Here is a 21,928-nt window from a genome sequence, read left to right on the forward strand (position 1 = left end):
CCTGACTGGCTCTGTTTTGCGGCTTGTCATCCTCGCGCCTCGGTCGGCGAAGGTGTTCCCCAGGTCTCGTCCCTTCAGGCCCTTTCCCCGTGACGGTGTGGTGGGCACAGTGTGGCAGGCAGGTCCTTGGACGGGGTGGTTTTCCCCAACACGGATGACATGCCCCAAGACCTTCCTATCGATGAGCCTATTGTGGTGAAATGGGTTCTGCTTTGTGGTGTTGTGCGGGAAGGCACAGAGGGCATCACGTTCGTCGTTCCGACATGAACTGGGCTGGGGTGTTCCTTTGGGGATGTCGGGTATGGGGGTCAGGGTTATGCCAGCCTCAGAAAACACACCGGGGGCCCCATCTGTGCTGAGAGACCTGGAGAGACCCCCGGCTCTCTCCCCTCGGTCGGGAGGCAGGAAACTGTCTGTAAAAGGCCAGACGGCCCATATTTGAGTTCCTGTCACAACCGCTCATCTTGGGGGCACCAAAGCAGCCACTGAAAATGCGTAGAGCCCTGGCCGCGTGGCTCAGCTGATGGGAGCATCGTCCCGGACACCGAAAGCTGGTGGGTTTGATTCCCAGTCACGGTGCACGTGGGAAGCAAGCCATGGATGTTTCTCTCTCGTAAGGACGGTTCTGTCTGTCCCTTCCCCTCTCTCTGAAATCAGTGAACATACCCTCAGGTGACGACTTTTTTTTTTTTAATGATAGAACAGTGGGACATCATATTCAGGCAGTGGGCAGCTGCGGCACACAGCACATACAGACGGTCTGCAGACCCCTGTCCGAGACTGTTCATAGAATGTGGGAGTCTGCCCTCGCCCCCCGCCACACAGGTAATCTGTGTTTGTGTGTGGTGAGGTTTCCCTGCTCCTCTCTCCCTCTGCAGACATCTGCAGCCCCGCACTGTCTGAACTTGGACTTCACACCCTCGCTTCTTTGTGTGCCACCTGCCCATTTGCCAATGCCCAGACTGTTTCATTAATGCTGGTGGATATTTTTTCCCTTACACTCAAGCAGTTAGTTGCCCTTTCATGGTACACATTCCAATAAAAACACGGTTCAATTTTGAAACATTTGCCCCTGTGCTACCGGAGATTGTTTTGGATACCACCAGAGGTCTGGGAATCCCTGAAGTCCGAGAAGGAAGCAGTTGTCACGACCTTTGGTTTGAGAGATCTGTTGGTGGCTAGCATTGAACACAGTCCTGCCCTAGGCGCTGGGGTTAGAGGCATGGACCGAAGGAGTCCAAGGTCTGAGTTTTTTGAAATCCAGAGCCTGTGTTAGGCCCTGAGGCACGGCGGAACCCCTGCCTCAGGGCCTAACAGAGGTAAAAAAGGCCGTCTGGTTGAGACAGGATGGGTAGTGTCGGAGAAAGGATCGGGAAGTCGGGTTGGCAGCAGATTCACACCTGGACGCAGAGTTCTGTCCACTTAGAAGCCAGGACTGGTTTTTGCAAGTAGATGTGGGGGCGGTGTGAGTACGGGGTGAGGTACCCAAGCAGTGACTGCTGACAGCCACCCAGCGTGGTGGCCGTGGAGACCAATGGACAAACTGTGTCCGCTCAAAGAGAGCGGGGACACCAATTCCTAGGACCCGAGTTACAAGTAAAAATTCATCTGGGTAGAGAAGGGGAGTGGAGGAAATAGCCCCCTGGGAGGACAGTTGTTTCAGTGTATAGTATTATGAGTCATTTCTGCTGTCCTCCCAAAGCCCTGTGTCGATTTCGACTGTGCTTTTTTGTGGCGCTCTGCGCTGCAAACCTCCAGTTGGGAGTTCATGCTTCCAGGTCCCCGTTTCCAGAGGTCAGATCCTATCTTCACGAGGGTTCCAAACGGGAGGTGGGGGGCGGAGCAGAAGGAGCCTTGCTCTTCTGAGTGGCCCCCAGCTGCTGGAGGCGAGGTTTCTTCACTGGCTCTCGGAGCATTTCCAGGAAAATCATTGCCTCCGCTGGCCCCCAGGGAGCTGACTCACCCCCTCCCCCCACCCCCCAGCCAGGTGGCCCGGGAGGAAGTGGCGGCCTTGATTTACAACCTGACTAATGCTTTCCCCTCCTGGACGTGTCCCGGGTTTAGAAGACATTGAAGGTCTTGCCAGGACAGTCACCCTGCCGTTATCAGAGGCCGAGCCACCTTTGGGGTTCGGGGCCAAATGTTAACAGTGAAACCATGTTTTAACAAGGGCCTTCTGTTTGGGGCGGGAGACCGGGCAGTTCCAAGGGCACCGAAGGCCGTGTTGTGGCGCATCGTCTAGAACAGGCCAGCAGTGCGCCCAACACGCCCCCTGCGCTTCCTGGGCACCGATTGCCGCGTTATGGCGATTGCCGCGTGACGGCGCATCGTCTAGAGCAGGGCTGCAGTGCGCCTGTGCTCCCGTTTCCGCACAAAGCCACAGAGAAAGCGAGCACGGGGGTCTTGAGCGCCCCCCCCCCCGCCTTTTTTAGATAAGCACCTGGAAGTGTAAAGCCGAGGTGAACGCGCGCACCGGTGAAGGCTGCAGAATGCAAAGGGATGCTCAGCATGCCCGGGTGCACCTACAGTCGACATCTAAGAATTGCCTCTCGGGCAGAACACAGAGTGGTCTGGTGAGCGGATCCATCACTCTGGAAACAAAGCAGGGAGCCGGTAGTGCATCAGCCCCCAAAGAGGAGGCCGCGGTTCCGCCTTCGCCTGCCTTTTCTGCTGACGCGTGTGTCAGGTTGAATTTACTGCACCTGCCAGATTTGGTTTACTTCCTCCAGCTCCGCTCCGGCACCCTGGCCTCCAGCCGCCCTTACCCCCACCTCGCGCCACACCCCGTGTCCTGGGTCCGGAAGTGGGATGGTCCAAGAGCCACCGTGGACCGGAAGTTGCTGGCACATCCGGCTTTGCAGACACAAGGAAGTGGCGCGTGCCGAGGAGCGGCCCACCGTTGGGCTTCCAGACAGACCCAGTGGGCGCACAGTCCTCGCAGCCACTGAGGTGACAAGAGTCCAGTCACCACAGGGCCATGCCCACGTACCTCCCCGCTCCTTCCCAAGGCGGATTTGGGGAGCGGGTCGGCCGCGTAAAGTCACGTGACCAGCCCCGCACCCTCGCCGCGCAGTCCACCTGTGCTTCCGCTTCCGGTCTGGTAGGGCACAGCCTCAGCCGGTGACTCACCCTCCGTTAGGTTTATAAAGACGTCACCCGAGTTTCTTTTTTCTTTCGGCGTCCTGGTTCCCGCAGGGGACGGAACTGCCGGTGCCGTACCGACGCCGCGGACGCGGCGGCCCCTTCTCTCGGGAATTGTAAGTGATCGATTCTGTGTGCGGGCGCGTGAACCCCTACCTGTCTTCCCGCCGTCGGCTCGGTAAATTAAAATCCTGTGGGTTTGAACGGGACCTTGGGGACCATCCGCCCATGAGGCCCTTGGGGGGCGGGGAGCGGAAAAGGACCCCAGGGAGCAGAGGAGAGCAGCCCCAGGTTTGGGGGCGCCCTGCAGGCATGCTCTCGGGAGGCGCGAAGAGCCCCACCCAACGCCTCCATCAGTACAACAGTCTCCCTGTCCATCTGTGTCTCTTTTAGTTCTTAACACGGTTCTCTCTGTGCGAATGTCGCTCCTACGTACGACCTGTATTGGGCTGCGCTTTTACTAGGGGAAGGATCAGGCTCGGCTTCCTCCCGTTGACCCCGTTTGAAACGGACGTGGTGCTGGAAACTGGAAGTGGTGTTGCTGAGTCATGGTTTTCGTCCTCTTGTGGGAAAGGATGCCAGTGGACCCCTTGAGAGGGTTCTAGGCCAACCTCACCGTTGTGTAGCGTGTGGGTTAAGAGCATGAACTTGCGTCAGCTGGACACATACCAGCTGTGTGGGCTCCCCGCCCCCCACCGGAAATCGCTGGACTGCCGTGTGGACATAGTGGCTCAGTTTCCCCATCTGTAACGTGGGTTTACTAAGATGGACTCTGAGGTGATTGCCACCTCTCTGGGAAAATTCCTAAAAAGCTGTGGCCAGGTGGTTGCGTTCATTGGAGTGTCTGTCGTCCCTTAGACCAAAGAGTTCCGGGATTGGTTCCTGGTCAGGGCATGTGCCTGGGCTGTGGGTTCGATCCCCGGTTGTGGCAGGTATGGGAGGCAGCTGATCGCCGTTTCTCACGGCAATGTCTGTGTCTGGCATTAATGTTTCTCTCAAGTCCATCATTGTATCCTTGAGGAAAGGTTAAAGGTGGGAACGGGATGGGTACACGTAGCCCAGGGTAGTGTCACTCCCTTGGTGTTGCAATTATTGTTACCAAATAATGTCATAGTTTTTTATTCAGGTGTACACATGTGGCCAAGAGTGTGTTGAGTGTTTTGAGACTGTCACCTGTGTGAGAGTCCTCTTTGTCTGGAACCCATGTCTCTGCTGTTAGGCTGTTGGACCCACGTCCTAGACTCGGTCCCTGTCCTTAGCGTGTGACTGGGGCAGCACTGAGGACTTGGTGTGATGGCATCGGTCACCACCCTTTACTTAGATCAGCTTCCGGGCCTTTCTGATGGGCGCTGGGTCAGCTCCTGCGTGCATTTGGTCTCAGCCTGCTCCTGCGTGCCGAGGACCGTGCTTTGGGGGAGGGGTGCTCCGGGGATGTGCAGGGGTGCAGAGCGGGCATTTCCGGGGCCCCGCGTCATCCCAGGGCCTGACGTGTGTGTGTGTGTGTGTGTGTGTGTGTATGTGTGTGTGTCGGGTTCGGAGGCACACAGGAATGAGGGGAATGGTGCTTGCCCAGCAGTGATAACAGCGCGGGCTGTGGTGGAGCAGTCCTGACCTGTCCAGAGCAGGGAAGGCTTCATGGAGGGCAGGGGCTGGGCTGCATCCCCGGCCACTGACCAGAGGCGGCAGTGGAAGAATGGGGGGGTCCCAGAACGGGGCTTCTGTTGGATCGTTGGCTGGGGTCCTTCTCCATCCTAGGGGGCTGTCCTGAGCGTTGCCGAGTGCTTAGCACAGGGGTGGAAAGCAGGTCCCTGCCCAACTAGAGGCCCGCAGCACAAGGAAACAGAGATTGGCACATATGTGCATGCACCCCGGTGACAACCAAAAACGTGTGCGGGTAACGCCGAGTGCCTTCCTCGGGAGGCGACATCACCCTTGCATGCGACCATGAACCACCATTCCAAACTTCAGAGGCCACAGCAGGCAGGGGCGTCTATAGGCCACGCAGATGTGGGCTGGTAGCGCCGGCACCCTGGGGGCGAGGGGCGGTGAGAGCCCCCAGGGTAGAGCGGGGCTGAGGGGCTCCGGGGGTCCAGCTCGGTTCGGGCTATTGCTGGGACCTGTCTGTTCTCCCGGGGGCTCTCCGGGCCTGGTGTGTACAAGGAGAGAAGGCTGTGAGGCAATGCCTGCAGCCGGGGACGGGGCTGGGCTGCATTGCTGACATTTTCAAGCAATGCCTGGCGCCACCCGGGCGGATTCTGTCGTAACTGCAAAGGTCGGGTACCTGCCCCTAGACCTCCTGCTGACGCCAGCAGGGTAAGGAATGGCCCCAGGGCTCCAGGGTGCTGTCCCTTCAGCCTATCAGGACGTGACTGGGAGGGAAGGCGGGAGGCCCGAGGACAAGGACAGTCTGGGATGGGGGTACAACAGCCTAAGAGCAGGAACACCGGCTTCAGGCAAAGGTGAGTCATACAAGCCGTGGGTCATCAGCCACAAAGGGCGAAGGGTTCTGCAGAGGGGAATGGCCGCACTGAGTGATGAAAGCTTGCGGGTGACAGGCAGAGTCATGCAGCAGAGACCTGGGGACGGGGCCGTGGCTGACCGCAGGCTGAGGGGTTCTGGGCAGGGGGGTGGAGAGGGAAACCGGAAAGAAAGGGTACAGGCCTCGAGAAAGGGCCTTGACTCATATCCCCAGAGCCAAGCGCAGGGGCCTCGCAGGGGTCCCCTGCCACCTTCCCTGGGGTGGTGACCCTTGTGTGGAGCAGTGGGCCATGCCTCTGCCGCTGAGCGTCGGGTAAAGAGCTTATTCTTGGTGGCATAAGGAAGCCACCCACTCCGTACATTCTTGACCATCAGGCGGGCAGCGGAAAACGAATGGTGGGTAAATGGGGAGGAGAAGGATGGGTTCGGTGTGAAGCGCGGAGACCTTGCGCGGAGGAACACCTCCACCTGGTGGGCGTTTCCTGTGTTGCAGAGCCCGGGGCCCAGGCCTGTGATGGCGCTGCAGGGAAGGTGAACTGGGGCCAATGGGATCCTGCTTACAGGCAAGGCACCGGGCGGCACGCCACACCGGCAGTGCCAGTGCCGAGAAACGCTGAAAGGGGCCTGCCCCGTGGTATTGCCCTGTTCTGTGCCATCCCCAGAGCGCCTCATCCCCTCTCCTTTGCCTGAAGGAGTCAGAATAGAAAGTGAGACAGGCTAGACCTTCCGTGGGGATGCCCTGGGCCCTGCCCAAGAGGATGGCCAGCTCCAGTGCACCCCTGGCTGTCCCCTGGCCCCCGGGGGGGTGGTCGTGTCCCCAGCAGAGTGGGTTGCCTGTTAGCAGAGGACTTGTCTGTGGCCCAGACCTCTGGCAGTGGCATTCCCCCTTACTCCCTTTGAGGGACATTATTGCAGGTTCCCCATCGCTGCCCGTGGACCCTCCCACAGCGCCTCCCCACCCTCTCCCTGCCCCACTCCAGCGGTGTCTGTTTCGGAAACAGGCATCGTGTGTAAACACAGGGATCGGGCAGGGGCCTTTCTCACTCCCCCCCCCCACCCCCAGCATGCGTGTTCATCCCCACCGCACACAATGGGAATGTGTATGTGGGGATGAACTAAGGAGGGGGAATGGCTAAGTGTGGCCTTTGTCCGTAGCCTGCTGTGGAGGTGATCGGTGCAGATGCGGGCAGGCTCTGGTGGGGGGGGCGGAGCCGCATCTCCTAGCTTTTCAGTAAAACAAGCGACGGCCCACGCCGATGGGCCCAGAACAGCCTCATTTTCCTAGGACGTTGGGCTGTGTGATGCCCATACCTGGCCCTGCGCAGTCCCTCTGTTTCCGGCTGCGGCCCAGGCCCGGTGCGCAGGTGCGCACCGCCCCTGGGCAAGCCTGGCCCGGGCGGCCTGTTCGGGAAGCCAGGAGCCAGGCGGACTCTGTCCTCTGTTTGCTATTCATGATGCTGCGTTGGCTCCACCCCAAGCTGCTTCCCCCAATCAGAAGCCGGGCGTCCTGCGGCCGATCCGCGGGGTTGAGATGGGGAGCAGCCACCGTCAGGTCCCTGCGGCTGCGCCTCCCGCCTGCAGTCCGGGCCTCACTGCCTGCCTTCTCTGTCCGGCTGCAGGTTTTTCCCACTCGGCGTTCACGTTCGGTATCGAGAGCCACATCAGCCAGTCCAACATCAACGGAACGCTCGTGCCGCCCGCCGCCCTCATCTCCATCCTGCAGAAGGGGCTGCAGTATGTGGAGGCCGAGATCAGTATCAACGAGGTGCGTGCGTGTGCGCGAGGTGCGTGCGTGTGCGCGCGTGCGGGTCTCCGCGCCCTGGTGGGCGGAGACAGGGGGCCCAGTGTGTCAGGTTGCTCATAGCCCCTCCCTCTTTTTGCACGGGGCTCAGTGCGAAGTTAGGCCAATTTTACAGCAGTGCGCGAGCGCCTGTCTCCGTGACGTGAGGCAGGAACATTCGCCTATCCCTAACGCCCCAGATCGCTGGGTCCCCGCGGAAGACCGCCGTTCGTCACTCCTGTCTTGCACTGATGCTCACCCATGCTGGGCCCTGGCCCACGCTGCCCGCCTCGGATGCCCTAGGGCATGTCCACCACGCTGTACCTGCCCGCAGTGCAGAAATGCTGGGCGGGGAGCCGCAGGCTGATGGCTGTGCCCCACTTTCTCCCCAGGATGGCACCGTCTTTGACGGCCGTCCCATAGAGTCCCTGTCCCTGATCGACGCGGTGATGCCCGATGTGGTACAGACGCGGCAGCAGGCTTTCCGGGAGAAGCTCGCTCAGCAGCAGGCCAGTGCGGCGGCGGCGGCAGCGGCGGCCACAGCAGCCACAGCAGCCACAGCGACCCCAGCCAGTGTGTCCCAGCCCAACCCACCAAAGAACGGAGAGGCCACCGTGAACGGGGAGGAGAACGGAGCACACGCAATAAGTGAGTGCGGGCCCGGCCCTGGTGCGTTTCCTCTCCCTCGAGGGATGCCAGCAGCTGCCTCCTGCACACTGCCTCTGGGTCGCTTCCTAATGTTTCCATCCCCTTCGGCCAGAGGGGCTTCACACCCTCGTCTTTCCTCGGCGCCCTCAGGCACAACGTCCTGGCATCACACCCCCCCAGTTCTAGGAGGGGGTGCCGCTCTGGGAGCCCGCTGCGTGTGGCAGGGAGGTGGGTCGCCCCCGACCTTCCAGGTCTTGCTGTGGCGGCCCGTCCCATCACAGCCGAGCTCCCCATGGCGGGGCGGGTGTCTTACTCGCTCTTGGCAAATCCCCACGCCCGGTGCACGTGTGCACGGGTGGGCATGCCCATGCAGATGCATGTGTGCGTGTGCCGTGTGAGTGCCCGTGTGCCCAGGTATAATAAACATCACACACGGAGGGGAGCCAAAGGGGGCCAGCCGTCGTGCGTGTGGGGAATAATACAACACTATAAAAACAGTACGAGAGCAGCTGTTTTGCATGATGACCCCTGCAGACCCGCTGTGCCCCTGCGTGCACTTACTGCAGAAGGCAGCGCGTTCACCAAACTGCGGCAGTCGCGGTCGAGCCGCGGTCACCGCAAGGGAGGGCCACCACGTGCAGTGTAGCCGTCTGCCAAACCGAGCTGCCGGGCCAAGACCTCGCCCTGGGTCACCCGGCCACGGGTCTGCTCCTGTTTCCTACCCCAGATAATCACTCGAAACCGATGGACATAGACGGGGACGTCGAGATCCCACCCAGCAAAGCCACCGTGCTCCGGGGCCATGAGTCCGAGGTGTTCATCTGCGCCTGGAACCCCGTCAGCGACCTGCTCGCTTCCGGGTAAGGACGTCGGGCTGGGGGTCGGCCTCCCGGAGCGCACACGCTCACCTGCCCAGGCCGTCTTCCCAGGCCAGGGCCCCGGGGGCCGCGTGCTGCCCTCCTGGGGGTGTTCCCAACGGCGACCGAACCGTGGAGAAGCCCACATGCGGGGGACCGATGCCAGCATCTGACGACACTCCATGCAGCAGAGATGCTGGGGCGCCTAAAGGGCTGCCACGCATGGGGTTGGATTCCTGGCAGGCCTGTCCCCCGGGGGTGTCATCCCACCCTGTGCCAGAGCCAACGGTGGCCTCGAAGCATGGTCTGGCCTCTGCCCGTAGGCAGCAGACACTGAAACAGGTCACACAGTGGGGACGATGAAGTACAGGACGCCACACGCCCAGGGGGTGAGCCGGACGCGGAGTGTGTGGCTCGTTTCATCCCGCAGGTCCGGGGATTCGACGGCTCGCATATGGAACCTGAACGAAAACAGCAACGGAGCGTCCACGCAGCTGGTGCTGCGGCACTGCATCCGGGAAGGCGGCCACGACGTCCCCAGCAACAAAGACGTGACCTCGCTGGACTGGAACGTAAGTGCAGGGCGCCGCGCGTCCCGTGGGTCGCTTTCCGAGCGCTCATCCGGTGGCGCTGAGCAGGCAGCTGGTGGGTGTTCGGGGGGCCCCTCGCTTCCAACGTCCGCATACGTCTCAGCACAGCCGAGAAAAGCCGGCTTTGCATGGCCATGTTTCCGCCGTGTGTGTTGGGGACACGTCCCCGAGGGGACTCACTGCTCTTNGAAGGCGGCCACGACGTCCCCAGCAACAAAGACGTGACCTCGCTGGACTGGAACGTAAGTGCAGGGCGCCGCGCGTCCCGTGGGTCGCTTTCCAAGCGCTCATCGGGTGGCGCTGAGCAGGCAGCTGGTGGGTGTTCGGGGCCCCTCGCTTCCAACGTCCGCATACGTCTCAGCACAGCCGAGAAAAGCCGGCTTTGCATGGCCATGTTTCCGCCGTGTGTGTTGGGGACACGTCCCCGAGGGGACTCACCGCTCTTTGTTCCTTCTCGTGACCACCCCCCGCCCTGTGCACTGTTTGTGCATGTTCCTTCTCCTTCTGGCAAATTCAGTTCTCTCCTGCACACGAGCACGTTGTTTGGAGCATAGCAGAGTCTCCAGCGTCTTGTTAAAGCTTTTCTTGTGGTGTGTTTCATCACGTCACTGGGGCGAATGGGGGCGGTGTGTTTTGCTTGCTCCCCCCGCTCCGTGGTTGTAACACCTTGCGTTTTAATTTCAGAGGTGTGTGGGGCGGGCTGGGGAAGTCTCTTAACCAGGGACCAAGGATGGGTGGGAGACTATTCCAGCCCCGGGGGGGAGCACTGGCCTCTGCCTCGTCAGCACCGCCCCGCTCCTGAGCTGTGTCGCCGCCTCCTTTCTGGCCCGCAGAGCGAGGGGACGCTGTTGGCTACAGGTTCCTACGATGGCTTCGCAAGGATATGGACGGAAGATGGTGAGCCGCCCCCCTCGGGTTGGGTCGCGGCTGCGGTGGTGTGGCCGGGGAGCGGGCGCACCCGGACTTGGGGCCCACCGTGCTTGTCTGCTTGCACTCCAGGTAACCTGGCCAGCACCTTAGGGCAGCACAAAGGGCCCATCTTTGCCTTGAAGTGGAACAAGAAGGGGAACTACATTTTGAGTGCTGGGGTGGACAAAGTGAGTATCCCCTGAAAACGCCTCTGTGGCCTGTGGGTGCTTACCGGTTTGGACTCTCTGGAGAGCATCGTGGATTCTTTGAATTCTGAGGCTTTCTGCTGCTGCTTAGAGAAATCAAGGTGACGTCTTTGCCTCGAGTTTGGTGGCTCTCCTGTTTATTGGTAGCACATCCTCTCTCCGTATGTGACACCGCCCCGCCGACCTTTGTACAAAGCGCCCCCACCACTTCAGGTGCCTAGGTCAGTGCCCGCCGGCAGAGTCAAAAATACTCACCACCCGGCCCTCGGCAAAGATGCGCTTGCTGAGCCCCACACCGCGCAGCGGAGCCCGCTGGGTCTGTGAGTGGCGCATCCTCGATCTCCCTGTCTCATTCACGGCAGGGAAGCCTTCTTCCACACCTGGCAGCCTCACACTGCACGTGCTGAGCTGAGATGCCGTGGCTGTCACCGGGAGGCTGTCCTGGGACGGCCACCAACCCCTCCCCAAAGGGCCGTGGTTCAGATCTCGCGCACACAGCACTCTGTCTTGTACATGGCCAGTTGTCGGTACTGCTGGTGGAGTTACTGAGATAATGGGTGCGACCGATCACGGGCCTTTAATGGGCACTTTGGTGTGGGTGTTGGCGCATTCGGTGCTGCGAGAGAGGAGACGGGCCCGAGAACACGGGTCCCCGGTGACAGCCCACGGGCCCACCTAGGGGAGCAGACCAGGGGTGGAAGTCGGGCCCCCATCCAGCCAGCCCCGACTGCCCCAGCACCGCATTCTGGAGAGTTCTCGCAACCCTCACCTCCGCATCGCCTAGGGCTGATACGTTTCTCTTTGCTTTTCTACCTGGTTGTCGGTTCTGAGCATTAGGTGATGACCTAGTTGGTCGGTGAAAGCGCACGCTTGAAATTTCATTCGTATTGGCCTCTTACACTGTCTGCCTTTATTGGTTAGCGACAGCAGTACCGTAGTGTACATAATACTAATATATTAACGTTCTAGAAACTAACACCCGGGAAGGGGACGTAACTCACGGGGATGCTAGTGTTAACCTTTGGAGTGTGCTTGACCAGATGGGGCCAAGTGTTTTTTTTTGTTTTGTTTTGTTTTTTAATATTTTATTTATTTATCTTTAGAGGGAAAGGGAAGGAGAGAGGAAGGAAACATCAATGTATGGTTGCTTCTGGTGCATCCCCTGCAGGGAACTGACCCCTGCCGGACACTGGCCTGCAACCCAAGCATGTGCCCTGACTGGGAATCGAAGGCCAAGTGTTGATATAGTTCAGATCCTTAAAAGATCTCGTGAAATTCCTGTTTCCTCTGTCCAACGTCTATTAAATGGAAACATCAGGAAAATACCACGGTTGCTGATGGTAGTATATGAAATTGCACCAGATTGGAGTTTATAAATTCTCTGCAGTGTCAGTTTTGTTAGTGAGTGCCTTCAGGCACCCGGAGGACCCACCAAAGAAGTGGACAAACGATGTTGATCGGCCTGGAGCCGGCCAAAATGGGGAGGGCCTGGTTGCAGAGGCGCGCACTGTTTTCTCTGGAGTCGTGTGCCGTCGGCCAGTCCCTCGGACAGGAGCTCTGTGGTCACTGACCAGGAGGCGTACCCGTCCCCACGGAGCTGCTCCGGCTCATAAGAACTCATGGGTTCCCTTGTTTTCTGGGGAAACAACCGTTCGCCCCGTATTTATGGATCACGGCATGGGCGCCTCTGCCCAGGGCAGCTCGATGGCCGGAATGTGCAGACACGCCCGTCTGGTCCGGGCAGCTATGTTCCAGGTCTTCCAACCTGGAACGGGGAGGGAGGGTGCCCAGCATTCTGGGAGTGTTGCAGTGATCCGTGATGGGTGCTGTGTGTGTGGCGTCGCCACCCACACGCGTGTCTGTCGGGGCGGTGGCATATAAAACGCACCAGATTCCACGGGCTTGGAGCAGAATGCCGTGGGTCTCCGTACCAGGTGGGAATCATCGATGGCACATAAAAACAGTAACCACTTTGGTCACACTGCGCATGGAGGGCCCGGCGTGGCTCGGGCTCTGGCTCCGCGCTCCGGCACAGCAGCGCTGGTCCCCAGGGAGGGGCGGGGACTAACGGCTGTGTTTGTGTGCCTCGCAGACCACGATCATCTGGGACGCCCACACGGGAGAGGCCAAGCAGCAGTTTCCGTTCCATTCCGGTGAGCCTTCCGTTCCTGTCTTGTGACTCGGGGACGCCAGCAGCACGGGGGTCACTCCAGACTGGTCATTCCTCCCAATGTGGACGGGGGCCTCGCTCCCAGGAGCAGGAACACCGGACCTGTTTTATTTACTTTCCATGTAGAGAGAAGGGAAGGGAAGGAGAAGGGGGGTGGGAAACAGCAGTGTGTGGTTGCCTCTCGCACACCCCCTACTGGGGACCGAGTCCACTGAGCCACAGCAGCGGGGGCCAGGCTGAGGCTTCCCGACTGGGCCTTTGGTCGTTGTGAACCGCCCGAGAGCCGCGCACAGGCCGGTCAGTGCTGACAGCCCGCGTGTGCCCTGCCCGCAGCCCCCGCCCTGGACGTGGACTGGCAGAACAACACCGCCTTCGCCTCCTGCAGCACCGACATGTGCATCCACGTCTGCCGGCTCGGCTGCGACCGCCCGGTGAAGACCTTCCAGGGACACACCGTGAGTGGAGGCTGGGGCGGGCATCGGGCTCGCGAGCATGGGCTGGGAGCCGGGAGCCGTGTGTGTGTGTGTGTCCCCCCCCCCCCCCCCCCCCGGNCCCCCCCCCCCCCCCCCCCCGGTGCCTGGGAGTGGACGGTGCTGTGACGACAGGGCCGCTTCTCCAGCAGTTTGGGCCGCTTGGCCTGAGGTGTCGGGCTGGCCAAAGAGTGCCTGCGGTTTTCTCCATATAGTGGGTGTGGTTGTGCCTAATTGTCTTTTTTTTTTTTTAAGATTTTATTTATTTATCTTTAGAGGAGAAGGGAAGGAGAGAGGGAGAGAAATGTCAACGTGGGGTTGCCTCTCGTGCGCCCCCTGCTGGGACCTGGCCTGCAACCCAGGCATGTGCCCTGACTGGGAATCAAACTGGTGACCCTTTGCTTCCCAGGCCCGTGCTCCATCCACTGAGCTACACCAGTCAGGGCTGGTTGTGCTTAGTTGTCTTTAAGTTCGTTCAGAACAATTGTGCTAGATTGTATCGTGACAGCTGTCATATCAGCATGCCTTTTTTAAAAAGTTATAAACATTGGTGAGTTTTTGTGTAGCTATTTTAATATTGGCGGTGGAAGAAAATACACAAGGTTTCTTGTGTATTTTGCTTGTGTATTATGCTTTATTATTTCAAGAAAGGTAAAAAGCACAGCTGAAACACACCAAAAAAAGATGTATGCAGTGTATGGAGAAGGTGCTGTGACTCATCGAAGTGGTTTGTGCAGTTTCCTAGAACTGTTGACATTTTGGCCAGATAGTTCTCTGCTGTGGGGGTGTCTCATGCACTGGAAGGTGTTCAGCAGCGCCCCTGGCCTCTACCCACTAGAAGCCAATAGCAGGAGACAGCCAGCCGACATCCTCATTACGTCCAAATCAGTCACATTATTGGTGAAAATGAAAATGTGACTTTTATTTTACCAAAAAAAAAGGTTAAGACTTTCTGGCCCCCACTACTAGCTCAGGTTGGATTAATCCAGTTATGGTGAGGCAGTGGGGAAAACACAAACCATGAGAGGAGCCAGATGATGGATTTTGCAGGAAAGACTTCAAATAGCTGTTAGATGAATGCAGGAGGTCGTAAATGAAAGGATGTTGGTAATGACTGAACAGATGGGGAATGTCAGCCCTCGAAGGAAAACTGTGTTGTTAAGAATGAGTCCAGTGGCAGTCTGAGAACTGAGGTCTGAGGTCTGAAGGGGAAACCTTCATGGGTGGGTGTAACAGCAGATGGGAGAGTGCAGAAATAAGGCAGGGGAACCTCACGACAGATCCTGGAAACAGCCCGTTTTACTCAGTCAGCGTTCAGTGCGGGAAGTTCATGCGCTGGCTGACTTCTCATCCATTCCGGAGTGTGGCGGCCGGGACTCCTCGAGGCCCTCCTAGAGCAGATACCTGGTGGGTTCGAGTGTCTAACACCAGCCACGCCTCCCACCTTCAATTCTCGGGGCCCTTTGTCATGCATATAACCGGTGTGAATTCTGTCCTCACCAGTGCCCGCCAGTTCCTCCCTGTCCAGCTGTGTCCCCACAGGTCCCTGCCTCTGAAAGGAAGCCAGGCAGTGTCCCGCTAATGTCCCGCTGTGGCTGTGCGCAGAGTCGTCTCTTTATTTCCCCGGCGCGGGCTTGTTTCTCCTCTCAGGCGGGACTGTCCCGTGCTTTTCCTAGAAGTCTTTGCCGGGGTGGGGGTGGGGTCATTGCAGGGCTGGGTGGTGAGTGGGAAAGGCGAGGGGGTTACCCAGACAATGCAGTCTTGGGGACCTCCCGCTGTCCCACGCACGGCCTTGCTGCCATCCGTCCCCTCGTCTCTGTGACGGGCGTGTTCACCTTTCTGCACAAGACAGGAGCTCGGTGCCTCTGAGGGTTTTTTCCGCAGGACCTATGAGCTGTTTCTGGGTGCTTTCTGGGAGTCGAGACGTGGGTGGCGTTGCAGAGAGAGAGAGAGAAGTCCACTCTCGGGAAGGACTTGCTGTCTGCCTTCCTGGGCCTTCTCTGTGCAGTGGCTGCCAGAGCCAGCCAAGCAGCTGAGGCTGTCCCCCCGTCGGCACGTCGGCGGGCCCCAGGGTGTCCTGCTGAATCCACTTTGTCGTGCCCGTGCCCGTGCCCCCACAGTCCCAGCCCTTCACCGTGCCCGCACTCGCCTTCCTCCCCTGGTTTCGGGCCCTGTGCCCTTAGTACCATCCGGAACACAGAGTGTGGCCCTGTCCCTTCCCCACCTCATAGCCCTCCAAGCCCAGTGCCCTCAGCCAGCTGCGTGACCGTAGAGGTTAGCCTTCAAGCCCAAGCACGTGGAGTGGGGGGTTCATGTGCCCTCTGCTGGGCACACAGGACCCTACAAGAAGGCCCTTTCGCCACCTTTCCTGCCTCGCCGGCCCCACCTCCACCTGCGTGGCCCCTTCTCCTGGGCCCGTGGGCGGTGCTTTCCTTCCTCCTCCAGGACTTGGTCTCAGGGTGACCGGGGTGCTGCGCCGGACGGCTGCGTGTAGCCTTTTTACCTTCCTGCCCGCTCCCCTGCCCCTTCCATGGCCGGAACTGTCCGCTGCCCGCTGCGCACCGCACCAGAGTGTTGCTGCTGGCCTGGCTGTTTGCTCTGGATTTCTAGCTCCCCTTGCCCTCCCTGGAGTTGTTTTCCTGTGTGTCACCCCGACAGTGATCATTTGCATCTCGTCTCCCTTGTGCCCTAGGGTCGGCCTCTGTGTTCCTCTTCCCATCCCGTTGCCTCGGCCTGAGTAGCCTGTATTGTACATCAGAGGTCTTCTCTCTGTAGGTCCCCCCTCCCCACTTCAGTCCCCACTAGAGACAGCTGTCCTCCATAAATTTAGAGGCACCGAGTCGTTAGAAGGGACTTCCAGTGTCGGCCTTAAAACTGCAGTCTTACTGGTTTTGTATACTGCACTTACTGTATGGAAATTCATTGGCTCCCTCACTGTGATTGTTCCCTTGGACCAGGGTAGATGAGGGCGGCTGGTTTTGCATGGTCTATGGCCGTGTTTGTACAGAAGTGAGAAAAGCAGAGTAAGAAAAGGAAGATCGTGGGTGGGTCCCACGGTGGTGGTCCTTGTATACCTGGGAAAACTGCAAATAGATTCTGCAGAGTTGATGGAGCGCTCCTGCCCCCTGCTGGACAGTTGTGGCACCTACTCACAGGCTGGTTCCCCACCACCACCACCCTTTTTTTTTTTTCCTTTTTCAAAAATATTTGTGTTTGATGGTAAAGTACCTCCTGGCTCTCTGTGCTGCTCGATAGATCCCTGCGTGGGGGCTTTTACTTTTTAAAATCCTCTGCTGTCTTTCAGAACGAGGTCAATGCGATCAAGTGGGACCCGTCCGGGATGTTGCTGGCGTCCTGCTCGGATGACATGACGCTAAAGGTACCAGGATCGGGAAGGGTGGGCTGCTCGATCCTGGACAAGCGCGTGCAGTCAGAGCTGATGGGACGCTTGCTGCTGCCGTGGCTGAGAGGTTCGCCACGAGCACTGCCCACCGCTATGCCGTTTCCCCGCGGCCACCCCAGGGCTCGGTGTCTTCCGGAGAGCCACCGCCGACGAGCCGAGGGGCGTGCTGAGAACCTCCCCTTCCGCTGAGCCCCCACCGGGGCCCCCAGGGTGTCGCCGGCCCCTCTGCCCGGGCAGCGTTTGCTCACGTTGTTCCCCGTGTGTCCCGCAGATCTGGAGCATGAAGCAGGATGCGTGCGTCCACGACCTTCAGGCCCACAGCAAAGAGATCTACACCATAAAGTGGAGTCCCACCGGGCCGGCCACCAGCAACCCCAACTCCAACATCATGCTGGCCAGGTGAGCGGTGGGGGGGGTGCCCAGGCCCCGGGCCCCGCCCACACGGCTGCCAAGGGCAGCCTCACTCACTGCGGCCGTGAAAGTCACTGTAGCAGAGGGAACAGAAACACAGCCGCTGGCCATTCTTTGTATCGAGGGGGAGTGACGTTCTCCCTGCGGTGTGTTGTTGCGAATGTCTTCACACCCTTCCAAGCCGCACAGAGAACGTCTCCCTTTGGAGAGGCCCACCTGGTGGGGCTGTCGGGTGACGGCCGAGTAAACCTAAGCACCCGGAACACACGCCAGGCTGGTAGGAGGCTGTGTCTCGGGTCTGGGCTCCCGGCAGGCTGCTTCTGAAGGTTCTTCCTGCGACAGAGAAAGGAAAGCAGAGCTCAGCACGGCCGTGGAGGGTCCCCCCGAGCAGCAGCTCCGGCCAAAGCCCTTGCACAGCAAACCCCCGAAGGCAGCAGCATCAGAGGACAGTGTGAGAAGGCCAGTCCGTGCAGCCCTTCCCAGAACTGGGAAGACGGGTTTGTGTGTGGCCGCGCTGGCCTGCCCCAAACACGCCACGTCAGGCTGTGGTGCGCAGAATTGTGTCGTCCCCGTGCCGCCTTTCAGGGTGTCGCGTTCCACGCCCCATCCCGTTTTAATGAGACTTCAGAAAAGCAGGCTGAGGAGGTTCTGGGGCTGCAGTGCCGGATGCTCAGGGGCCTGGGTCCCCGGTGCAGAGATGCCTNTCCTACGACAGAGAAAGGAAAGCAGAGCTCAGCGCGGCCGTGGAGGGTCCCCCCGTGCAGCAGCTCCAGCCAAAGCCCTTGCACGGCAAACCCCCGAAGGCAGCAGCATCAGAGGACAGTGTGAGAAGGCCAGTCCGTGCAGCCCTTCCCAGAACTGGGAAGATGGGTTTGTGTGTGGCCGCGCTGGCCTGCCCCAAACACGCCACGTCAGGCTGTGGTGCGCAGAATTGTGTCGTCCCCGTGCCGCCTTTCAGGGTGTCGCGTTCCACGCCCCGTCCTGTTTTAATGAGACTTCAGAAAAGCAGGCTGAGGAGGTTCTGGGGCTGCAGTGCCGGATGCTCAGGGGCCTGGGTCCCCGGTGCAGAGATGCCTCCGGAAAGGACGGAATCCGGGAGGAAGGTCGCGTTCCCAGGAGGTGGCCGCGGGCTCTGGGTGGCGGCAGAGACGGGGATGGTGGGGACAGGGGGCGCGGTTCTGTCAGGCAGGACGCTTGTTCCCGAGAGCGCTCGACCCAAGGCCGTTTCCAGAAAACACCGGAAGGAGGGTTTTTACCTGCAGCCGCTCAGGCTGAGTCCAAAACCCACAGAGGCGTCCCTCCCCTTGGGTTGAGTTGTTGTCCAGAACTCCACGTAAATGCCCAGAAGTTGCTTTTGTGTGAGGTGGCGCCCAACCCCTTCCCTGTCCCTCTGGGCGACGAGTGTGGAGAGGACACAGCAGTGCCCAGCAGGTCCGCATCGGGGAGAGGGCCAGGCAGCAGCTTCCTGCCAGGTCCCCGGACGTGCAAAAAGGACTGAACTCGCAGCTCTCGGGGATTTGGCTGCGTATCTGCCCGTGGTGGTGTTTTCATTCCGGTTGCATGAATGCTTTCATCCTGTCAATTTGCCATGTTTCCGAATACTTTGTTCGGTGACAGTGAATGTTGTTTTATGTCATGGGAGGGTTTTAGAAAGTGCAGTAAATATTCCCCAGACACATATGTGGTCCATATTCATGGAAAACACAGACACCAGTGAATGTGAAAGCACCGTTTCCCCAGTAACGGCACTGAGAAAGGAAGGAAGGAGGGGTTTGCTCTGTGGCTGGCTTGCTGTCCGTGTACCGAGTCCCACTGTCGACAGGACAAAGCCTGTTGGTTGTCCCCGCAAGCACAACGGCGGTGCCAGGAGACCCCCGCGTGCGGGCGCGGAGAGGTCGTGGAGGGGAAGCGGGAGAAACCGCCGCGTTTCTGTGCTGATGCTCCCCCCCGCCTCCCCAGCGCCTCCTTCGACTCCACGGTGCGGCTGTGGGACGTGGAGCGCGGCGTGTGCGTGCACACGCTCACCAAGCACCAGGAGCCTGTCTACAGCGTCGCCTTCAGCCCCGACGGCAAGTACCTGGCCAGCGGCTCCTTCGACAAGTGCGTGCACATCTGGAACACGCAGGTAAGCCCCGGCTTCCAGTCTGAAAGGACAGGCCACGGGGTGCCTCGCTGACCAGGCTCGAAGCGGCCCCCGTTTCCCCCTTTTCCTGAGTCCCTGGCTCGAGGCCCTCTGCCCGCCTCATCCGTTTCTTGGGCGCGACCTGTGATGTTGGAAAAGCATGGCCCCGTTCCCCTTCCTGCAGAGAGCCCGGGGGGCCTCCCGTGGGCGCAGGGGTGTCAGAGCCTCTGGAGGGCCCCGCCGACAGGCGAGACCCGCCCTCACCTGCACGCCCCATCCGGCAGCAGAGGGGAGGGTCCAAGGAGTATTGGCTGCATTTCCACGCCATGTAGATTGTGCTGACGGGTAGCTGCTTCACGCCTGGGTAGCAAAGGGCGAGTCAGTGCTGGCCTGTGCTCCTGTCGGGAGGGCATTTGAGCAGAGGCAGCCACCGACAGGGAGAAAGGGCCGGGGCTGCTGCCAACAGCCAGTGCTCCCCCACTCCTGATGCTCGGTCAGGTGCAGTCCACGCCCCCTGGTGGCAAGGGTGGGTGGTGCAGGAGCCGAAGTGACTGCTGGGGAGCAGGGGGGGGGGGCCTCTGGGAGTTGGGGCTTCCCCCAGTCCGCCTCCCATGATCTAAACTCCCTCCTCGTGGTCACAGAAAGGCGATGGCGGGCCTGACACGGTACCAGCCTGTCGCCAAGCCGACGAGCCACCTGGGAAATGCTCATGGCTCACGGTTCAGGAAACAGCTCTCTGGAACTAGTTGGGGGTGGGGGGCCGTTGTACAGCGACCTCACACAAAAGCGACATGAGGTCCCACCTGCTGTCCAAAGCGTGGCCACTCCTCGGTCCTAACTCACCAGTCTCTCGGAGACGGTGCTCCCCTTAACCCTGGGTCGGGCCACGCCCTCTGTAAATAGGAAAGCCGTACTGTTGTGGGCTGGGCGCCTCCCCGTTCCTGCCCGCTCACGGCCCTCACCCCCGTCAGCCTGGGCTGGGTGTGGAAGGCGCGCAGTGCTCGGGCCCTGCACAGTGCACAGGCAGCTTCCCACGCGTGGCAGGGAGTCTGAGGGACCTGCCTCCGGAGCCTCCAGTGCTGAGCGACGGTCCTCTTCCCTCCTGCGTGTTCGAGAGCTGCCGTGATGCCGCGTCGGGCCGCGTGTGCCCTGCGTCCCCTCCACGCCGTTCCTGACACCTTTGCTTTGCTTTGCTTTGCAGAGTGGGAGCCTGGTCCACAGCTACCGAGGCACGGGCGGCATCTTCGAGGTGTGCTGGAACGCCCGCGGGGACAAAGTGGGCGCCAGTGCGTCCGACGGCTCTGTAAGCGGCACCCACGGTTGGCTGGGGCGGAGGCTGCGGGGCGGAAAGGGGGAACTCGGTGCAGCTGGTGGAGGGGCTGTGGGGCGGATGGCCTCGTGTCCGTGGAGCCCCCACAGGTTCCCAAAGGCCTTGTGCTTGCTCTTGGGTTCTCGTCGGCCCGCCACTAGGTGGCGCTGTGACGCCAGTGGCCACTGCCAACTTGTCCCTTCCCCGCCCTGCCCCTGACTGGACTCTGTGCTGTGCACTCTGGGAGGGTTGGTCAGGTGCTCGGCCCTTCGCTTGTCGTTACAGCTCCTCTGACCGTGCGGGACTGTGTGCCGATAAAACTTTATTTATGGAACACGGTGGGTGGGCCTGCCGTGGTCCCTGGGCCACGGAACCTGCCAGCCTCAGCTCTGAAGCCATCTTCGTGTTGTCGCGGCGATCCCACGGGCTCTCTCCTTCCCCGCAGGTGTGCGTCCTAGACCTGCGAAAGTAGAGCCGGAGGTGGCGGAGAGCAGCAGAGAATCCCAAGGGACCAGCAGTCGGCGTGGGGGGGCGCGGCGCCGTCAGACTCGATCCTGTCAGCCTCAGAACCGCGTGGCCGAGACGCGTGGGCGTGGACTCTGAAATCAGCTCATCCCTGGCCACGGAGCCTCTGTTTTCCCATAGTCCTCGGGAGACGTTGGAAACACACACACACACAGTCCTGTCCGAGGGGCACACGGGGTCCACTGGGGCGTGCAGCCACCAGCCAGAGGGGGCGCAGTCTGGATCCCGCCCAGACGGGCCGGTAGCTGAGAAGGGAGTGGGGGTGGAAAGCTGTGCCAAAAAAAAACAGAAGGAAGAAAAATGCTGTGATGAAAACCGACGTGGAGGTAACCAAACAGCCTGCAAGGGGGTGAAGGAGCCCTCCTCTGCGGGCTGCGTTCTCCCCGGAGTGCCTCGGGGGCCGCGCTGCTGTTGCGAAGGGCGTGCAGGACCCGTCTGTAGTCTGTACCAAGGGCTGTGTGACTTGGTCATCCGGACTCAGCCTGTTGCCTAGAACCACCTGCGGGGCGGGGCGCGCTTTTCTGCGGGCGGGAGGCCTGTCCTGTGGGCCCGCCCCCCACTGCGAGGCTGGTTGCGCTCGGTCCCCCTTCCCGGCCCGTGCCCCTCCCCTCCTTCCAGTGCGGTCTTGCTTGGCTTGCAGTCTTGGGAACACGGTGACGACAGTCTTCGCTGGAAGGCGTTGTTGACCTCCCCGCCCCTGCCCCCTCTCCCTCCCGGTCTCTGCCCTTTATCGAAGTCACTGCGGATCCTAGGTCTCACGGGCACTTCCCAGCGCGTACCAAGTGCTTTATTAAAAGAAGAAGGCAGGGCGGGGGACTTTTTACAGGAGAAAAAAAATGACTTATAAGAAAGAGCCTGGAGTATTTTTGGAAAAAAAATATTTTTATGTTAAAACAATTTTAAAATCCT

General features: G+C 60.1%; 1 protein-coding gene and 1 non-coding gene across 5 annotated transcripts in view; both read left to right on the forward strand.

The window, feature by feature from the left end:
• Nucleotides 1–21,866, forward strand: part of TBL1X (transducin beta like 1 X-linked) — a 118,057-nt gene extending 96,191 nt beyond the window's left edge. For 3 of the 4 annotated variants that reach the window (XM_037027737.1, XM_037027738.1, XM_037027739.1), the window contains 13 exons: nt 7,239–7,384; nt 7,792–8,047; nt 8,775–8,907; nt 9,335–9,476; nt 10,328–10,391; nt 10,494–10,591; nt 12,702–12,762; nt 13,113–13,234; nt 16,554–16,628; nt 16,924–17,051; nt 19,023–19,188; nt 20,387–20,488; nt 20,940–21,866. In XM_037027737.1, the coding sequence (XP_036883632.1) occupies nt 7,239–7,384; nt 7,792–8,047; nt 8,775–8,907; nt 9,335–9,476; nt 10,328–10,391; nt 10,494–10,591; nt 12,702–12,762; nt 13,113–13,234; nt 16,554–16,628; nt 16,924–17,051; nt 19,023–19,188; nt 20,387–20,488; nt 20,940–20,966 (1,520 nt within the window). In that variant the 3' untranslated portion in view covers nt 20,967–21,866. Of the gene's footprint in view, nt 1–7,238; nt 7,385–7,791; nt 8,048–8,774; nt 8,908–9,334; nt 9,477–9,686; nt 9,737–10,327; nt 10,392–10,493; nt 10,592–12,701; nt 12,763–13,112; nt 13,235–16,553; nt 16,629–16,923; nt 17,052–19,022; nt 19,189–20,386; nt 20,489–20,939 lie in introns of all 4 variants that reach the window. The other variant, XM_037027740.1, reaches the window with a different exon arrangement.
• Nucleotides 9,125–9,257, forward strand: LOC118974352 (small nucleolar RNA SNORA42/SNORA80 family). The gene has a single exon (XR_005063881.1). It is a non-coding gene; the product is annotated as a small nucleolar RNA SNORA42/SNORA80 family (small nucleolar RNA).
• Nucleotides 21,867–21,928: the final 62 nt, after the last annotated feature.

This window comes from Sturnira hondurensis, unplaced genomic scaffold (genome assembly GCF_014824575.4).
Source record: "Sturnira hondurensis isolate 20B ecotype Veracruz unplaced genomic scaffold, ASM1482457v3 Scaffold0019234, whole genome shotgun sequence".
NCBI lineage: Eukaryota > Metazoa > Chordata > Mammalia > Chiroptera > Phyllostomidae > Sturnira > Sturnira hondurensis.